The following is a 20,028-nucleotide window of genomic DNA, read 5'->3' as shown; positions in this document are numbered from 1 at the left end:
TCAAAAGAAAGGATCTTGAAGCCAAAAGAATCAGTTGACAGTTTGCACCAATGGAAGCATCCATTAAATGAAACAGAGTAGCATGGGAAATATACAAGGTGCAGCAGGGCGTTGTCTGCATCGAGTTCTCTCCAAGAATTAGTACTGAGACTGCATATTTCAGCTTTGTACACAAAATAGGGGTGAGATTCAACAGGGCGATATATAATGCTGATAATCTTGTAATCGTCACTAGTTGGATCAAACCCAATCCCCAAATCACTGATCCAGCGCAAAAACCCTTGTGGGCAACCAAAGGGACGATGAGGGAGGGTACGAAACTCTCGAGTCACAGGATTATACAAATAAATCTCGTAAAAATCACTATTTAAAAGACAAATTATGCCATTACATATGCCGATTAAAAATATCTTGTAGTCAGTTAAATACGGAAATGGGGGCTTTTGATCAAAGAGCACCAAGCTTTGCTAACGCATCTGAAACGTAACAAACATTTCACGGGTAATCTCGCCAAGACCTGCACCAGGACGTCCTCTGGAAGAAGCTCCATTTCTCTGGTTGTTTGGTCATGAGATTGATAACAGAGCAGCAGAATGATCAAACTCAGGGTTGTGAAGACAAGGGTTCATCAAGGGCACTCCTCATTTGCAGCTTTTAAGTTGATAATTTGGCAAAACAAGATAAAAGAGGTGTGGCGATCTTGTCTAATTACATGCCAGGTTTCTTGTCTTTAACGTGTTTCCTTCTAACTTTTCTTTATTCCAAATTTATACTTTCACACAATAGAAATAATTTTCTTTGTAGTGCTGCTTAACTATTTAATTTATATTTTATCTTTCAAAAGATTTCAATTTTATACTCTCTTAATTTATAAAAGCCTTTTAATACTCCATAAAAAATTTTCATGTGTTAAGAGATTTTTTTTTTTTTTGGGGCCCATCTAATATGTGGTGTGTGAGATTTTAATTTTGCATTATGTAATAATCAGCTTTTTTACAAAGTTTGAATATTTCTTTGAAAAGTCTAATGTTTTGACATCTGTAAAATCCTACTCAAGTCTTGATTATTGTATGATCTGATGTAGTTGTGCTACTTTTATGGCTCATCGGATGATCTTTCCCTTTTTTTTTTTTTGAATATTAATGATGAGATTTTTTTTGGTTAACTCATGCAGGAATACTGTTCCATACTATGAACATCTTTTAGAAGATGCTTGATGCAGCATAAGTGTTAGGTAAAACGTGGAATTTACTTTAGAAAAGAAAAAAGTAGGATATGATTGCAAGAATAGTATTATGAAGGCAATTATTACTATTGTATGAAAGGATAACCTTAAAACATGCTAAAAGTTACTAATTAAGTCGTTGATATTAGGGACTTTACCAACAATTGTGGGGAAAAAAAAGTTATAAGTTTGTATTAATGAATTTTGATTTTTGTGTGCCTATTATTACATACAAGCTGTTACGGTTATAACATTTGTCACCCCCCCCCCCCCCCCCCCCCAAATTTTGGTTTTTTGATACTGTTCTCTAGTATTTTTATTTTTTTAATTTTTAATATCTCTTCCCTTCTTTTGTGCGAATGTGCTGGACTTATCTGAACATAGATTCATGTTACAAGAATTTTCTGCGCAGGTAGAAATACTCATGCCTAATCCATGTATCTCTACTGCACTGATCTTAGGAACACTTTGAATGTATCTCCTGTTCATATGTTTCAGGTCTTAATTTGGTACAAAAGATGGAAAAAGGAGGCAACAATGCTGGCGATTATCAACCTTTGTCCCCTCCACCACCTATTTTACCACCAAATATAATGCCTGAGAAGGCAGATAGGCCTAACTGTACCATAATCAGATTGCCAGGATTTGAAAAATCTGGGTGACCGATCGCTCAGCCCACGAACTACTTCAGAGTTTCTCTCAAGCATCCAAACGGATGGCTTTCATTTTCTGTGATAACATTTACTTTCTACGCCTATTTTCTTCTGCATCAAGTTCATTGTGTGACATTCTATGCAGCTTTTCATTAGTTATAGGAAGGGAAAGACAAGAAGAAATTAGGGGAAAATTTTGTGAATAAACTTTACCAGACCTGTTCCTCTGAGTAAGCTGGAAAAAGATACCAAAATGATGGAGATAAATGCTCTGTATTATTTAGGGCCCCTGCTTAACATCAACTAAGTGTTCACATGGTTCTCACGAAGTCCAAGGTAAAACCTTGCGTGGTATTTTAGTTGAGTGTATTTTCACTTGACAAGATTCATTATATGAATTCACTCTTAATAGAAGCAACTTTGGACTTTGATGAGTAGTCCTTTCGAGACAGGGGGTTCTAGTGAATCAGGTAAAAGAGCAAAATAGTCTCTACAGTGAAGACCTCTTAATGTAGGGATCAGTCATGCTGCCAAAATACCCTTGAATTCCATTTCTCTTGCCCTTTAAGGAGCTGAACCAAAAAGGTTTAAGATGCATATTGTGTTCAGACTACCAGCTGCCAATTTGTAATAACGGAAACTTCTTTGTTTCGCTTAGCTTAAGAAGTTGCTCTTTCATCAAAACTCAACAATTTAGGGCATCGGCGCTGGGGTTGCCTTGCAGTCAAGCAGTCATTCTTTCATCATGATTTGTGGTTCTTTATTGATGTTGGAGGGGATGTTAGTTACTTGTTCTCGAGGATTCTACTCAAAGTTTTGGCCTACTCATGAAGGCTCATCCTTGAATATGCATATAACTCAACTTGGCCCATAGATGTACCTCTACAAGCTTCATTAAAAGGCTTTTATGTGTTCATCAGTCACGATCTTGACACCAAGGCCTGTTATTTAGCTTCTACTAGCAGACCTAAATGCAAAAGAAATTTGTTTTATTGATTTGGTGGTAGAGCATTCCAATCACATATCATATCATAGTCTTTTTGGATGTAATTGTATTGCAACTAAAAATCTATAGACAAAAAACATGTTAAAGAGCGTCAGGGTAAACTGGTAAAGGCAACATATAGGAACATGGAATTCAAGATCATAACTTGATGTGAAAAAGCCTTGAAATTAGCAATGGTAAATTTTTACCACAGAGCTGAATGCATTTATACTTGAATCACATCCACATATTTCAGTATGAAACGTATCTATACACAAAGAAGCACTTACTTTTCATCCTTAGCAGGCAAAACTTCTGATCATGATACTTCTATGGTTTGACTTTTATATGAAAGTGAAAAGTGAAACTGGTCAACATGATGGAGGGTGGACTGTAGAGGTAACTGTTGATGAATATTTCATAAAACACTAACCTTTATTTGTCTGCATACATGGCATGCCTTTATTTTGAGAAGCCTAAAGAATCAAACTATCTACCTTTAGTGGGTATATGGATTTTCTTTTTCCTGATTTCTCTTCCAACATCCCTTTACCATCCTTTCAGTAGATGTATGCCTTTCCTAATCTCCCTAAAGAACTTGTTTAAATACCTTTTCTTGATTACAGCTGTGTTCTCTTGTCTCTCTTCAAGGATACACAAAAGACTTTATCATCAATGCAAAGGGCATCTCTTGTTGAAAAGTCGAGGCAGAAGCCTTCAAAGAGGAATTGAGTGTTACCAATGTAACCTGATGCTGGTTTATTGCTTCCTTATTATTGCCAGTTAACATCTTCCTTGAAACTTTTGAGGCTAAAGAAAAATAACAGTATGTTGATGATCCTGTAGCAGAATGTTGATGATCCTATCCACTCTGCTTTTGGTATCTGCATCTCGAAACAGCTTACTCAGGTTGATGGCCTTGTCCTCAAGGCACCAAAGGTGATGTTTCATTTTTGTTTAAATAATTCCGTTGTGTGAATTATGATATGCTTGATTTCATGTGTAGTCTTTTTTCAGTTATACTTGCAAGATATAGTTAAAGTTTGTTAACAATGAGGATTGCTTCCCATAGAATGGCCAAGGTCTAACTTCAACAAGGTATTATCATTTTTGTACATGTTAAAACCATAAACTTAGAACATGTGGCTCTTGCAAGTTGCAAATGCAAGGATCAGGATAGCTAAATCTAAATGGTGCTGCCTTAGGGAAATGACATTTCTGTCTTTGATCTCATTACCTTCTTTCCCCTCTGAGCAAAATTACTTTTACCGTGGGAATTGGGATGTGAAAGCAGGACAGAAAAAGAAGGTAGATTAGGTGATGCTAATTCATCATGTTCTTATTCTTTTCTTTTCTTTTTTTTTTTTTTTGTGTTTTTATCTAGAACGGTAGAAGTTTATTTCTGAAGTAGTTACTAATACATTTTTCTTCTTGTAAAGAATCTAGTACATCCTACCAAGACGGAAGGTTAGGGAGCTTATCTACTGTGGAGGAATCAAGAGGCATTGTATGTTAAAAGGCATTCTGGCGTCCCATCACTTTAATCCGTCATAAACATGTCCTGCAACCTTTTTTATTCAGCATATTGACAACCAAGCTTACTGATAGAAGAAGAAGTTCAAAACCAACAAAGGTTGAACCCTGCAGAACAACCTAACAGGATATTGGAACAGATTATGTTCAAGCTTCCTGTTCCTGCTCAATTTCTACTATCTGTGCTGCTAAAGGGGAAAATTCTCATACATAAGGGACAAAACTCATGCATTCAAAGTTCCTGGGGTAATATGAAAAACCTTGTACTGATTAAATTCTCTTTATACGCCCTAGGAAAAAAAGGGAATTTCACTGATGTTTGTATCGCTGCCCAAAACTTGTCCCGACCAAGATCAATGGCGGAATACCTCACAAACGTGCTGCTTAGAATTAATATTATGGCAACTGTTTCAACAAAAAACTCGAGATATAGAATTTGATTATTAAATTTTCTTCTGTATCATTTTTTTAGTAATCATATTTCATAGTTTGGGATCAACTCGTTGTCAATAGAGCAACCCTCGCATGTCCCTTTTATCAAGGATACTCCAACAATGGTCTTGGAGATGGATGTCTCATGGATCTCCTGGCAATCAGATGTTCCATGATATCTATAGCTGCAGCAATTATGCTACTCAGATAATTATATCCTGCATATGCAAATTTTGTTTGTGATGCATAATTTCCCATTTCCCTCGTGTTATATACTCCTAGCCATTGGACCTAGATATTGGCCAGTAATATCAAGGTATAGAGCAGCTATTTGTATGCAACCAACAAAGGTGGAAATTGTAAATATTCATACAAACCTTTAGCTAGCATAGAAGATGGTGGCATCGCGAGGCATGTATAATTTGGAACTTTCCTCCGTTCCACTGAAATTAATAAAGAGTTAAGTACATATTTGAGGAACTCAACAGAAAGCTGAATATTTGCCTTTCTTAATCTTGTTTAACAGGGGACTGCTTTGGATTTTTATGCTGCAAGTAATAGCAACAAACCAGTTCAGACTATTGTTTTCAGGTGCACTCGTGTTGATGCTACAAAGCTTCTATTGCTCTAGCACTTACAAAAGGTCAAACTTATTACATTATATGTGAACACCTTTTCTGTTCTTATGAGCGTTTATATGGTATGTGAACATTTAGTCACAGTCATACATGGCCACCTGATAAACTATGGGTGAACAATTTGTCAGTTTGTATGATCATCAAATGGTATGTGACAGTTTCTGCTTGAAATCTCTTCAGCTTTGCTTTCTTATTTCAGAATATGGATGATCTCCACCTTTGGCACTAGCTTTGCTTTTCTTAATAAAGTCATCAACAAGTACAAGAAAGATGATTGGTTTTGCCCTAGATGTGCCGCCTGCCCGAGAGACGCGATGCACTGACACTCGTGACAATCATTCAAAATAGTGTAACACTTTTTATACAAGTTATAAATACTTTTTAATTACTTGTACACATTTACAGCAAGAGTTGTAATATTCTGTTACTGTTCAAATGAATGCCATGCATAATAATTATGTATCTATTATGAAATTTTACAAGTAATTCATTTCACGTAGAGTTACAAGGTATTCAAAAAGTGTTACATTGTTTTAAACGGTTGCCATCCGTGCCCTAAATATGTTGCACTGCACTAAAAGTGCTACATAACACCCCTTGCCTTCAATGTTTTCAGAACCGGACCGGACCGGCCGGTTCGACCGGTCCGACCGCGAATCGATCATGTCACCGGTCCGGTCTAATATCAAACCCGGAAGGTAATGGAAAACCGCTATGAACCGGCCGAACCATTAAAACCCGCATAAACCGCGAACCGGCGGTTCTCAGATTTTCCCTCAAATTCAAAATAATAGCAAGAGTGGAGGCTTGCCATCCGTGCCCTAAATATGTTGCACTGCACTAAAAGTGCTACATAACACCCCTTGCCTTCAATGTTTTCAGAATCGGACCGGACCGGCCGGTTCGACCGGTCCGACCGCGAATCGGTCATGTCACCGGTCCGGTCTAATATCAAACCCGGAAGGTAATGGAAAACCGCTATGAACCGGCAGAACCATACGAACCGTTAAAACCTGCATAAACCGCGAACCGGCGGTTCTCAGATTTTCCCTCAAATTCAAAATAATAGCAAGAGTGGAGGCTGCTGAGATTCGAACAGTGCTACATAACACCCCTTGCCTTCAATGTTTTCAGAATCAGACCGGACCGGCCGGTTCGACCGGTCCGACCGCGAATCGGTCATGTCACCGGTCCGGTCTAATATCAAACCCGGAAGGTAATGGAAAACCGCTATGAACCGGCAGAACCATACGAACCGTTAAAACCCGCATAAACAGCGAACCGGCGGTTCTCAGATTTTCCCTCAAATTCAAAATAATAGCAAGAGTGGAGGCTGCTGAGATTCGAACACAGGTGACCGAGACCAGAATAAGGCACGCAAACCACTGAACCACAGCCGAAGGACAAGCTATTGTTGCGTGAAATTTTACTTAACTAAAAACTAAAATCAAATAAAATAAAAAAAACCCTAGCATTAAGAAAGTGCAGACGGCACAGGCACATTTCATTTCAATTTCACTTCCTCCGTTTCTCCCTTTCGGCTCCCCCAGTTCTCATCTTGATTTTTTTTAAAATTTTTTCTTCATAATCCTTTCACATCCAAATATTCAAGACAAGATCATCACGCTATTTTCTGTGGACCAAACTCCAGAGCTTTTCCATCTTGGTAAGTTTAATTTTTACCATTTATTGTTTTTCATAGAACATGTATGTTGGATTATTTCTGTGATGCCGATTGTTTCTTCTTACTATTCTTATATTGATCAATTGTTTCATCAAATTATTCATAGTTTGAGGGTGTAAATTTTTTGTTGCTACAAATTGTTGATAGCAACCAAGAATTTAGCCCTTACCCCTACTTGATTGGGTTGATTCTAAAATTAAAATTATTATAATTTGAGGATAAAAATGAGATTTATTAATAATTTGGGATTAATATTTCATATTAATTAACGAATAATTTTCTTGAAAATACAGAGATATGTCTGACTTTGAAATAATCATGACATTTTTTACCCATTGCCACGTATCCAGAGACATGTTATTCAAGAAGAAACATTTCAGTTTTTGTAAGAGCTGCATTTGTTTATGACTTATAAATGATAGCATTTTTTACAGTTGATTTCCTTCTTCGGTTGAATATAGAAAAATTCACTACTTTTAGGAGTCATTTTCTTCGAATCTGTGTTCTTTAACGAATTAGTAGAAATCATTTTAATTGTCAAACCCAAGAAAAATTGCCTATGGCAACTTGTTTGAGCAATTTACGTCTTTGCTAACTTTTCTGTTTCCTTTATCTATTGTTTGTTCAAATTACCTAGACAATAACAGTATAACACACGCTGTATATAAATTGACTAGGTACGTAATTGTCTCACTATTAGTATATATCCTTCTTGTTATTTCTTTGTTTCTTAGGAAAACAAAAAGTAAGATTAAATTAACTAGTTTTGTGCTACTAAGAACCATTAATAGCCATGAGTTTTGTGCTACTAAGAACCATTAAAATCCCTCTACTGTGATAACTATATCTTTTTTTTTGTAAATGAAAAAATTAAATGCTAACAGTTGAGCTATTCATGTGACTAATTGATCTTCTTATATTACTGAAAATTTGTTAATTTTATTTTCTTGTTAGTACACTATATTTTACAAATGAACCAATTATGTGTTTGAATTAACTATGTGAAGGATAATGGATACCAGTACTGGTACGGGTAGTAATTCACAATCTTCGACTGCTGGAGCTGTCAATAGTGAACAATCAGCCAGTCAAAATCATAGACAAAAGTCTGATATAGCATGGAAATATTGTTCAGTAGGTGTGAATAGTCAAGGAAGAAGAACTTTGACATGTGGGTATTGTTTTAAAGTAATTGCTGGTGGTGGCATTCATCGAATGAAACAACATTTGGCAGGAGAACAAGGCAGTGGAAATATTGTTCAGTAGGTGTGAATAGTCAAGGAAGAAGAACTTTGACATGTGGGTATTGTTTTAAAGTAATTGCTGGTGGTGGCATTCATCGAATGAAACAACATTTGGCAGGAGAACAAGGCAGCATTGTTCCATGTTCAAAGGTTGACCCGACAGTTAGACATGCTATTTTAGCATCTATGAAGGAGAAGGAGCAGAAATCTAAAGAAACAAAAGGTGATTTTGGGGTGGAAAATCCATTCGGCCACACTACTCATTCATTTGATGGCGATGAAGTTTTGGAGATTCCTTCTTCTTTAGCAAATAAGATGGGTTCATCTAGTAAAAGAAAGAGAAAGGTCACTGCATCAACAGGTATTCGTGCTTTTTTTAAAGGTGGATGTGATACTTCTCAACCAACCATTAAAGCTTGTTTGCAAAGTAAGGAAAAATGGAAAAATACGGACATGGCTATTGCTCTTTGGTTTTATGATGCTTGCATTCCTATAAATGCTGTTAATTCTCCATTTTTTCAAAAAGCTATTGATCAAATAGCATCAATGGGTCATGGTTACAAAAGTCCATTCTATCATTCTTTGAGAGTTAATTTGTTGCGAAATGCCAAGAGAGATGTGAAATTGGTTGTTGATTCTTTTAGAAGCACTTGGACAGAAACTGGTTGCACTATAATGGGTGATGGATGGAAAGACACTAGGCAAAGACCATTGATTAATTTTTTGGTTTATTGTCCTAAGGGTATTTCGTTCATTAAATCTGTGGATGCATCTGATATTGTAACAAGTGCAGAAAATTTGTGCAATTTATTTGCTGAAATTGTTGAGATGGTTGGTTCAAATAATGTGGTGCACTTAGTTACTGATAATGCTAGCAATTATAAAGCTGCTGGGTCTTTGTTAAGTGAAAGATATCCGAACATTTGTTGGTCACCGTGTGCTGCACACTGCATCAATTTGATTTTGAAAGACATTGGTGAAATGAATGATGTAAAAGCTATAGTGTCTCTTGCTTCAACGGTGACTGTTTTTATTTACAATCATAAGTTCACTTTGAATTGGTTAAGAAAGACTACAGGGTGGAAAGAAATTATTCGTCCAGGTGAAACTCGATTTGCAACTACCTTTATTGCATTAAAAAGTTTGCATGATCATAAGGATAGTTTGCAATCTTTGGTTACTAGTGGGGATTACAAACAATTTCTGAGAATAGAAAAAGGAAAAGATGTGAAGCAAATCGTTTTGGATGAAAGGTTTTGGAATAACTGTTTGATTATGGTGAGAATAATGGGTCCTATCATTCGTTTATTGCGTATTTGTGACACTGATGAAAGGCCTTCATTGGGTTATGTTTATGAAGGCATGTTTAGAGCAATAAATGGCATCAAAAGGCTGTTTAGAAATAAAGAGAGATTGTACAAGCCTTATATTGACATCATCAGTGACAGGTGGGATAGAATGTTGAGAAAAAATCTACATGCTGTCGCTTATTATTTGAATCCTGCTTTTCAATATGAGAGTGCCACATTTTGTACACATCCAGAGGTTATAAATGGCTTGCTTGATTATATTGAAACAAAAGTGGATTGGTGCAACCCTGAAAAATTATCGCAAGAGATTGGAATGTATCGGGAAAGACAAGGGAGTTTTGGGCGCAAACTTGCTATTCTTACTAGCAAATTTGATCGGCCAGGTTATTTATATTTTTTTTAATGTCTAAAAATTGTGATTTTATTCTTTATTTGATCTAATATTTTAATATGATTGTGACAGAAAATTGGTGGAAGTTATATGGTTGTGATACTCCGAATTTGCAAAAGCTTGCAATTAGAATTTTGAGTCAAACTGCTTCTTCTTCTGGGTGTGAACGTAATTGGAGCGTTTTTGAACGCATTCACACTAAAAAAAGGAATAGGTTGGAGCACCAAAGACTTAATGATCTTGTATATGTGCACTACAATTTGCGTTTGCAACATAGGTATAATTGATTTTTTACTTTATTCTTTACATTTTATTTTATAAAGTAATATTAGATTTGTAACTAATGTATTTTATTGTAGGTTTGATCACCGAAAGAGATCTTATGATCCCATTGATTATGAATCTATTGATAAAACGGAATTTTGGGTCATAGAAGAAGAACAAGATGGCGAGCTTAATTGTGATGAATTGGAGGAAGAACTCGAAGAACTTCCTAAAGATGATTCTCAACTAGTTGAAGGTTGGTTTTAATATTAAAATAAATATATTTTTAACCTGTAATATAAGGTGCTAAAAGTACATTTTTTAATTTGAATTGTATTATAAATATGGATAAATTCTTAATTGTTCATTTATTTATTTATATAGATGATGAAAGTGAAGTTGGGGAAGATAATGATATTGATTTGGAAGCATTTCAGCGTAGGCGCCTTTTGGATGATGATGAAGATAATGATTGGTAATATAACATATTAATTAGTAATGTTTAGTAGCAATTGATTCTTTTTGTGTTTGGTTGTATCTTTGTTTTTAGAAATTTTTTGACTTTTTTTTAGTTCCACCAATTAGATTTATATTTTTTGTAATAAACTTTTTAATTTTTCAGGTTAAATTGATGAAATTGTGAAGGAGGTGCTGTTGCCTTGTCATGCCAATGATGGAAATTTGTTATTCAAATTGTTTGCTTTGAATATGAGTTGAACTCTGTTATGGACTTTTTGAGAATTGTGAAAGAATGTCAACATTTATTTTATTTATTTTTGTGTTTTTGTTTGTGATAATTGATGAACATTTGGACTATATCTATTTATGTTTGTAATGAATTTATGAAAACCTGCGATGAATTATGATATTTTAGTTATATTTATCATGCCAGGTTTCATGTATAACTTTTAGAAAATTTATTATTATCTCAACTTAAATTTAATTTTAAGTTATATTGGTAAATGTATTTTAGGGATTTAAGTTATTAATAATCATATTAGATTGTATATTAGCCGTTAAGTTTCAGTGTAGACGGTAGAGTAAAGAACTATGAAGCAAAAAAAAAAAAAAAAAACATTGAACCGTTGAACCAGCCGGTCGGACTCGTGAACCGTCCCTATCTCCGGTTCGCTGGCCGGTCCGAGTTTAAAAACATTGCTTGCCTTGGCACACAATGGACGTTTCCAAGTTACCGCTTACCATGACAGCTCAAGAATGGACATTTCCAAGTTGACTTCTACCAATATCAAGATTGAGCTCATCTGGTCAAATGCTATTCTAAGCCCCAAATCATTGCCTAGCCACTTCTTTGATTTAGAGAATTCTAGTTGTTGACACAGAATCTCAAGTTTGACACGTCATGAAAATACAAAGGTGGATTTTTTCCCTTCCATGTCAATATGTCATAGGGGGTAAGAACAACCGAAGGAAGCCTGGAAATGTTCCTCTTGAGACTAGTGAAATTCATCGCAAATTAACAGGTCAGCCCGCCCACTGCCATATCTCGCTTAATGAGCTTGTTTTCTCCCCTGCTGACTTAAAATACTTCATCCTCTGTCACACATGAGCAAGATTCAGTCTCTTCCTTCCGGTTAAAGTTCTGCGCCTAGTTTAGCTTTATCAAAGCGATCAGCTTAAGATCACGATTCATGTAATTTCACTTGGCTTTTCTATAAAACTTCCGTCCACCTGCAATTTACCCTTTCTTTTTTTTTAAGTTAGCATGGTTGTAAAGTTATTTGGTTACAAACTCTTTTTAAAACTATAATGTGCTTCTCTAAATGACTTTAATTCTTTGGAAAAATCTCACTTTCGAACTTTTGACATAATGTCTAGCTAACGCTTTTAAACAATGTTTTGAAAATTGAATCAGACTAACCAGTTCAGCTAATTGAATCGCGAACTGGTCATGTTTTTTGTCCAATTCAACAAAAAAATCCAAAAAATTAATTAAATTGATCAACCAATTTTTATTAATTTTTATTTTATAAAATAAATATTTTAGTTTTATTCAAGATTTTTAATATTAAAATAAATAAAAAAAATTATTAAACCTTTGAACTGAGGTTGAATCAATTAAATCTTTTTATTTTTTAAAATAAATATTGTAGTTTTACTCAAAACATAAACCGAAAGTTTTTTTGATTCACTTTCTGATTAGAATTTAAAAACATTTACTTTTTAAATTTTAAAGTTCACCTGAAAAATCAACATATTTAACAACAGATAATAAGTATGAATTTCTAAAATTAGGAAAGTCAACCGTCTTTATCTTTGTTTCAATCGTACATATGTCATATAGAGTAGAGAGAATAGCACTTTCTTTCCGTGCTTTTAACAGCCAAATTATTATGCGCACAAGCAACCCTACCCTCGTACAATCCGCAATTGAATATACTACCAACCAAATAGCAACTACATTTTCATTGGCGGTTTATCTACTTTATATGTAATAATAAGACATGCTGGTTGAATCATCGAATTCTTCCTAAGATCCTTCTCTCTTGTAACATATTCTTGTATTTAATTAGTAATTAATTTAACTAATTAAATTAATGTGATTATATTAACATAATCTTTTCCTACAGTCCTCCCACTATTTTATCCTCCACCCCAAAATACAATCCCTATTACAAAATCTCTCAGCTGATTGAACTTCAAATTAGCTTGGAGAACGAAATTGAAAGACAGTTCAGCGAAAAAAATAACCAAAAAAATATAAATAAAGAGCAAACGAAGCCTCAGATAGTCGATCTAACATCAAGTAATGATTCAGCCGGTAATTCCAGATATTTATAAAATTAATTCCTCATAGGCTTCAACTAATTAACCCAAAAAAAAGAAACCTCCAAAATCAGTAAAAAAATTTTTAAAAAAAAAGGCAAACAATTTTCAAGAATCTTATCTAGTAAAATGTAATCGCACAAAACGGCTCCGTGGATGAATAAAACAGAAATCAATCCACAGATTCCTATCAAAATGCGAAATATTAAAAAAAAATTAATTTCGGTTTGATCATAGCATTTCCGGTCATTGCCTTTTTCCGGCTACCGGAAACGTGGCATCAAACCTTTTCTCCTAAAATTAGCAAAAAAAAAAAAAGTTAAAATCAAAATTAAAACCTAATTACTAGCTAATTAATTACCTCAGAGACCCGTTTCAAATCAACCACGCAGCGAAAGAGGGAGACGGTGAAATCGGACTTGCAAAACCCGACCAATTAAACAAAACAAAAATTGCAACACACGCAAAGATTGCCCTGAAATCGGTGGATGGGAAAAGCGTGCCCGCCGCTCTCTCTATCGGCTGCATTTTTTAAAAGTGTCATACGGCACTTCCTATTCCTGGGATTTCTTCCTCATCGGCCAGCAATTCAGCATCAAATATGAAAATTGTGAAAAAAAAAAAAAAAAAAAAGAGGAAGAAGAAGCTAATTGAAATGGTTGTTCTGGAGAAGCAAGGCGGAGAGGGAGATTATATAGAGGTATGGTATCTATAAGGTGAAAACCCTAATAACCTAATTCTTTTTTATTATTTTGTAAAACCCTAGTGGTAATTATTTGTGTCCGGGCCGGCTGGGCATTCATTTTGTTGGTTCGGTAAAATGGATTTCTGAGGCCCAATTTATTTGGGCTTTCCTCTGCCCTTTCTTTTCCCTTTTTTTTTCTCCTTTGAAGCTGTGTTTCCTTTGCCTTTGGGCATTTTTTCTGATGTTAATTGTTTCTAAGGGTTAATTACAATTAGTTCCTGTAAGGTTTAATCTGCATCTTACTTTACCCGCTAGCCATTTCTTGTTGCAGCTTAACCTCTTTTACCCCCTAATTTTTCCTCCGTGCTACTTAACGCCTCGTGCGACAAAATTATCCCTTTACTCATATGATTTTTCATTTTCTATTGCTTTCGTCTTTCCTTTTTGACTTTCCCTTTTCTTTTTCTCCTTTCTCTTCCAACCAAAAAATTCATTCCCAATGACTAGGCCTAATTTTTTTTTTTTTTTGCGAAAAACCAAAAGCAAAGAAAATTCACATTATTTAATGACCATGTAGCAGTTAATATTAATGTAATTTCTTTTGTCTCACATGGCATTATGTGAAAGATTAGGTGGTAAAGTGAGAATCAATGTATTGTAATTGGCCCTTCTATTACCATGAATTGGCAGTTTAACAAAACAATGAGAAATTTTGAAAATACACAAGAAATGACAAAAGGTTAGCATTACTAAATCAAATTTTTTTCTTATTGGATAGGTAAGTTTTTAGCCTATCTAATATAATCTAATTTAATCCCTCAAGTATTATAAAAAGAGAAGGGGAGTTACCGTAGCAGCCCTAGTGATTGCCACATAGCTCCCCTTCTTTTTGACAAGTGGCGTACTCCTTTTAAGGAAGGTGATTTAATTTCTTTTCTTTTTTCTTTTTTCTTTTTTTTGTTATTTTTTCCCTTATTTTCTCCTTCCCTTTTGACTAAGACAAAAACCTACGCAAATCCTACTGTACCGCCGCTTCATCCCGTCCCACCCTTTACCTCTTTACCTGCTTCCACGCTTCATACCTTTCTCTTTCAATGTTTTTTTTCTAAATGAGGCGAATTTACTAACACAGCTCATATTGTTAATTTTCTTTCTAAAATTTTGCCAATGTATTCCTATTTATACTTAAGGACATGTGAAGGTGTATGTATTTGTTAGAATTAATTTTACAAAAAAAATTTCACGCTTTCTTTTTTCAGTTAATTTTTAACTTAGCACTGTCTTATTTTTGGGCTAATGTTTCGAATTAGCAATGCTAAATAGAGACACTATCATGTTGAATCTATATTTGCCACATATTTAATTCTTATATTGCTACTATTTTTTTAAATAAAAATATAAGTATATATATTTTAAACAATGTTTTAGATGGGCCCAATCTGTGCCTTGCACAGCGTGATTTTCCTAGTCTAATATGTGTATTAATTTTCTGTGTACTTCCCTATATACTAGGTTGTTGAGTTGTCCTATTCAATATTCTGCCAAGTGGATGCCGCATCTTTTGTCTCGTGTACATATTCCATAATTTATTTGGTGAGCTTTGAGTTGTTTTACTTTTTGTTACATCAATCAATCTAGTCCTTTTCCACGCATATCTTTTCCATAATTTCCGTAGGAATTGTGTATAAATTTCAAAATACATTTGTCCTTCTTATCGTTATGACTTAATATGACTTATATAGTTTCCAAATTTTGAATGCCGTAAAGATACAATCATTCATTAATCCCCTTTAGGGGCAAAGTCTGCGCAATGTGCGGGAGTGAATACCTGTATTATAATTTATTAAGTATCAAGAGATTAAGAAAGTAAAAAATATTATCAATATTGGTAAGAAAATGAGAAAATATTGTGATTTTTAAATACACAAATAAAATCAAGGAAAACATGACGATCACGGAAGTTACGGACAACTTATGACCACACATTGCATTAGTTAGCCAACTTGCAACTTGTATCTCCGGTGGCATAACATAATTGCTCAAAAAACCACTTGATTCTTTTACTCTTAAACAATGGGTCCTCTCTAATTCTCCTTTGTCACAACTTGGAAGAGCAAGCACCAAATTGTATTTGGGAGATCACAGCGTTGTGATAAAATATATGTTATATAGATATAGTAATAAAAAGTATTCATTTCTCGATCTCATTTTTCTTATACAATAAAAAATGAAAATTAGCTTTTATGTGATTTTGTCATAAATGTTTATGCAACAAAATTCTAGAAATTCTAAATTACAAGTAAATGCAATCTCAAAATATTTAAAAGCACTAAAAGTGACATTTTTCATAGGCAAAAGCTGGATGTAGGGTGGCGCAATGAAATTTGTCAAAATTTGAAAACCAACCACAGAAAGACATTTGAAGAAAAGTGTCCAAATCTATTGGTCTTAAATGGACTTTTTGGACTGAGAAAGGAACGTGATAGGGTGCATTTTGGTGGGATATTTTGGGTCTAATTGCACAGTTATTTGACTAAATATTGCATTAATTGGGTGGACTTTACTCAGATATGATTTTGGTGCTAATTGCAGGATTTAATGCTGAAAAGTGCTTAAAATTAAAATTTAGAAGATTCGTCGTATGTGGGCACTTCAAACAGTGGGGTCCACTGAGAAGCGAAGAAATCAAATTGTAATAGATTTTATTTTATTTTATTTAGAAAGTCTTGTTTCTTTGAAGGCTAATTCCGATAAGAGGAAAGCTTTTTCCTGGAATTTCGGGACTACCAAAAACAAAAGGGAGGAAGTAGACTCCCAGGAGAAAAAAAAGAAGAGACGAGACATTTCGGTGCTTTTATATTGGCTCTCTCTCTCTAGTGGGGAGCTTTCTCTCTCTAAAATTGAGAGCATTCTCTCCTCTGGGTGGGAGACCGAAAATTGAAACTTGAATCTTCAAATTCCAAAACCCCGCTCAAAATCCAAAAACTTTGGCTCTCTCAAACACCACAAAGAATAACCTTAAACACAGCATTAGATCCCATAAAGAGATCCCAAACCTTAAAGTTAAGACAAGATCCATTGGAAGACTGAATTTGTGAAGTTAAAGGCAGACAAAAACAAATGACGGGGTCGTCAGTATTAAGACTGAAGTAAATGCTACCTATCAGCTAAGGCATAAACTGTTCAGGTATCTCTGGTCATTAACTACTCTACCATGCCTTAACTTGCATTTTCTAGTCTTGTGTACTCTTCTGAGTTCAGTTTTTTCTTGCATTTGCACGGTTAGGTCATTTTTGCCTATCTGATAGTGCATTTACCTGGAAAAGATAATAGACTGGTTGCCTTTTCTAACTGTTTAGCTAGGTTCTTTTATTTGCTAAGTTAAAGTCAGAGGAATCCCTCTTAGATCTCTTGGGTTCCATGGCGGATGAACTGGAGGAAATCTTGAAAAAATTTGCTCTCTCAAATCTAGAACAGAAGGGAGCATGGTTAGAATTGGATGATGTAGATCCAGGAGTCTCTGAATGCAAAAGCAGCCTCATTGGTAAAATCAGAGGAGAAAAAGTGGCAAACTATACGGGAGTAAAGAATTTTGTCACGGTAGCCTGGGGGTACCCAAAAGAACTCACAATGATTGAATTGGGGCCGAATCTTTTCCAATTCCTTATTCCAGAGCTGGAGAGCAGGGAAAGGATTCTTAATGGAGGGCCTTGGGTGATGGACAATCAAATTCTTGTGCTGAATAAATGGGAAGCAAGTATAGAGGAAAACTCTGAGGCTTTCAAATTTGCCCCACTCTGGGTGCAAGTATGGAACCTCCCTATTCACTGGATCTCTAAGGATGTGGGGAGGAAAATTGGAATGGTGTTCAAGGAGGTAAAGGATGTGATAATCCCATATTCAGGGGGAAAAGATGGGAAACACATGAAGATGCTAGTGAGTGCAGATATAACTCAGCCACTGCTTAGAGGTACCGCTGTTAAGATGAACGGAGTACAAAAATGGGTTAGTTTTAGATATGAAAGGGTACCAGATTTTTGTTATAATTGTGGAATAATTGGGCACAGTGAAAAGAAATGCAAAAATGTGGTGATTATTAGAAAAGGGCAACAAGAAAATCAGTATGGGCCCTGGTTGAGAACTCAGATTGGGAAAGGATCACCCCAAAAAGAAAGCAAAGTCAGCCCGTACACCCCAGATAGACAAGTGTGGGGATTTCATAATGGAGAATGGATGAAGAGATGTGGGGGAAATCAGTGATACAGGAGTCAATCCCTTACGAACATGAGCATGGCAAAGAAGGGGCTAAAAGTGTAAACACAGAAGTGCTGGGGCATGATCAAAAGGAGGGATCAAATGATAGGACTGAGAAATCAGTTCAGGAACATGAGGAGATACTAGATGCTCAAGAGGACGAATGGATAGAGAAGGCAGAGGAGGTGAATCAAAAAAGAAGTCTGATATCAGCATTGGAAGCAGAAAATAAAGGGAAGGAGATAATTCCAGTGGAAACTCACCCTGTATCCGGAGAGGTGGAAGAAAGCATCAATGGAAATAGGCTGGAGGTAGGAATAAGTATGGAATTAGAAATGCAGATGGATGAGATAGGAGTGGAGAAAAATATAGGGGTACGAACTAGAAGAGGAAGAAGAGTAAAACTGTTGAGTAAAATCAATGAAAGAAATAGGTAACCTCTGATGGAAATCCAGAACTTGGAAGTTGGAAATGGACAGAACACCAAAAGGAAATTTCACATTGTGGATGAGGAAATGGCTGATATGGCAGTAGCTGATCAGACTGCTAAAAGGAACAGAACAATGGACGGGGAGGGAAGTAACAATCAGATCAGAAGAGAGGAAGAGACCAGCCCTATTTGGTCTCTCAATCAGTCATGAGAGCTCTGGTGTGGAATTGCCAAGGTGCTGGGAGCCCCTTGACAGTTCCCCATCTGAAGGATGTTAATAGACTCCTCTCCCCAAGTATCATTTTCTTAAGCGAAACTAAAAACAGGAAAAAGTATATGGAAAAAGTAAAAAATATCTTGAGGTTTGAAAACAGCTTTATAGTTGAAGCTATGAACAAAACTGGAGGAATGACCATTTTGTGGAATAATGAGGTCAAGATTTCTGAGGTACAAGCTTCGGCCTTTACTATAGAGGCAAAAGTGGAAGATGAGGAGAAAAGGGAAAGCTGGTGGTTTGTAGGTGTTTATGCCAGCTGTGACAGTCATATAAGGAAGGGACAGTGGGAGGTGATTAATAGAAGGAAGTCAGGTTGGGGGGATAAATGGATTATCATGGGGGATTTCAATGATATAACCTCAAATGAGGAAAAATGGGAGGGAAGGGTTAGAGATGCTAAAAACTTCCAAGATTTTAGGGAATTCATTAATGACAATAAGTTAATAGATATTGGCTATGAGGGGAAGCCATGGACGTGGTGCAACAATTGGTATGGGACTAGAGAAGTGAAAGAAAGACTTGACAGGGGGTTGTGTATGGTGGACTAGTCTCAATGTTATGCTGATGCAAACTGTACACATATTGAATCCCATGCTTCAGACCATAGTATGTTAGTGCTTGATACTCAGAAAGTCAGGAAGAATAGGAAAAAAAGATTTCAGTTTGATAAAAGATGGATCCAACAAGAGGATGTTGAGGGAGTGGTTAAAAAGGCTTGGAGCACCCATTGTGAGGGAACAAGATGGTTCAAGGTTAAACAGAAGATTAGGAACTGTAGAGTGGAACTATTAAAGTGGAGCAGCAGCAAGAAAGGGAACTCACTTTAAAAAATCAAATGGTGCAAAAAGCAAATTGATGACATCAAGACCTCAACAACTGAAAACAAAAAGCAACAAGTGCAGGAAATGAAATGGCAGTTGAAAAAGGCATATGAGGATGAAGAAGCATACTGGAATCAGAAATCTAGGCTAAGATGGTTGAAGGAGGGCGATAAGAATACTCAATTCTTTCATGCTACTGTTAAAGGAAGGAGGAAAAGGAACAAAATCCAGAATCTGAGAATGGCTAATGGAGAATGGACTGCAAATGAAGATGAACTAGGGAAAGAAGTAGCAAAATACTATAAGGATCTGTTTAAGAGTTCAGTAACTGGGGAACTAGAAGAGATATTAAATGGGATTCCAGTGACAATAACTGAACAAATGAATAAGGAGCTAACTAAAAAAGTGGATGAAAATG

General features: G+C 35.5%; 3 protein-coding genes and 3 non-coding genes across 6 annotated transcripts; 3 read left to right on the top strand and 3 right to left on the bottom strand.

The window, feature by feature from the left end:
- Positions 1-6,968: 6,968 nt before the first annotated feature.
- Positions 6,969-11,227, top strand: LOC113689327 (uncharacterized). Its single transcript, XM_072050799.1, has 6 exons — positions 6,969-7,132; positions 8,158-10,087; positions 10,168-10,372; positions 10,455-10,615; positions 10,744-10,834; positions 10,982-11,227. The coding sequence occupies exons 2-6, from the start codon at positions 8,494-8,496 to the stop codon at positions 10,989-10,991; spliced, it is 2,061 nt and encodes a 686-aa protein (XP_071906900.1). The 5' UTR covers positions 6,969-7,132; positions 8,158-8,493; the 3' UTR covers positions 10,992-11,227.
- A 1,865-nt stretch (positions 11,228-13,092) lies between these two features.
- Positions 13,093-13,178, bottom strand: LOC113691181 (small nucleolar RNA snoR77Y). The gene has a single exon (XR_003448594.1). It is a non-coding gene; the product is annotated as a small nucleolar RNA snoR77Y (small nucleolar RNA).
- Positions 13,179-13,270: 92 nt separating this feature from the next.
- Positions 13,271-13,430, bottom strand: LOC113691190 (small nucleolar RNA snoR2/U65). Its single transcript, XR_003448602.1, has one exon. It is a non-coding gene; the product is annotated as a small nucleolar RNA snoR2/U65 (small nucleolar RNA).
- Positions 13,431-13,661: 231 nt separating this feature from the next.
- LOC113691191 (small nucleolar RNA U49) lies at positions 13,662-13,726 on the bottom strand. The gene has a single exon (XR_003448603.1). It is a non-coding gene; the product is annotated as a small nucleolar RNA U49 (small nucleolar RNA).
- A 3,522-nt stretch (positions 13,727-17,248) lies between these two features.
- On the top strand, positions 17,249-17,921 carry LOC140007288 (uncharacterized). The gene is made up of 2 exons (XM_072050002.1): positions 17,249-17,798; positions 17,896-17,921. The coding sequence occupies exons 1-2, from the start codon at positions 17,249-17,251 to the stop codon at positions 17,919-17,921; spliced, it is 576 nt and encodes a 191-aa protein (XP_071906103.1).
- A 798-nt stretch (positions 17,922-18,719) lies between these two features.
- Positions 18,720-19,337, top strand: LOC140007287 (uncharacterized). Its single transcript, XM_072050001.1, has one exon. It carries the CDS (start codon positions 18,720-18,722, stop codon positions 19,335-19,337), a length of 618 nt encoding a protein of 205 aa, XP_071906102.1.
- Positions 19,338-20,028: the final 691 nt, after the last annotated feature.

Source organism: Coffea arabica, chromosome 5c, assembly GCF_036785885.1.
Source record: "Coffea arabica cultivar ET-39 chromosome 5c, Coffea Arabica ET-39 HiFi, whole genome shotgun sequence".
Taxonomy (NCBI): Eukaryota; Viridiplantae; Streptophyta; class Magnoliopsida; order Gentianales; family Rubiaceae; genus Coffea; species Coffea arabica.
Note: the sequence above shows the minus strand (reverse complement) of the source record. Positions and strands in the feature narration are given on the sequence as shown.

Bases quoted from the DNA above. Each gene is read 5' to 3' on its own strand.
- LOC113689327 (XM_072050799.1), top strand. From the start codon at position 8,494: ATGAAACAACATTTGGCAGGAGAACAAGGCAGCATTGTTCCATGTTCA. The intron at 10,088-10,167 runs GTTATTTATATT...TGATTGTGACAG, and splicing joins TAGCAAATTTGATCGGCCAG to AAAATTGGTGGAAGTTATAT. The intron at 10,373-10,454 runs GTATAATTGATT...ATTTTATTGTAG, and splicing joins AATTTGCGTTTGCAACATAG to GTTTGATCACCGAAAGAGAT.
- LOC140007287 (XM_072050001.1), top strand. From the start codon at position 18,720: ATGAGAGCTCTGGTGTGGAATTGCCAAGGTGCTGGGAGCCCCTTGACA.
- LOC140007288 (XM_072050002.1), top strand. From the start codon at position 17,249: ATGGCGGATGAACTGGAGGAAATCTTGAAAAAATTTGCTCTCTCAAAT. The intron at 17,799-17,895 runs GTACCGCTGTTA...AATTGGGCACAG, and splicing joins AACTCAGCCACTGCTTAGAG to TGAAAAGAAATGCAAAAATG.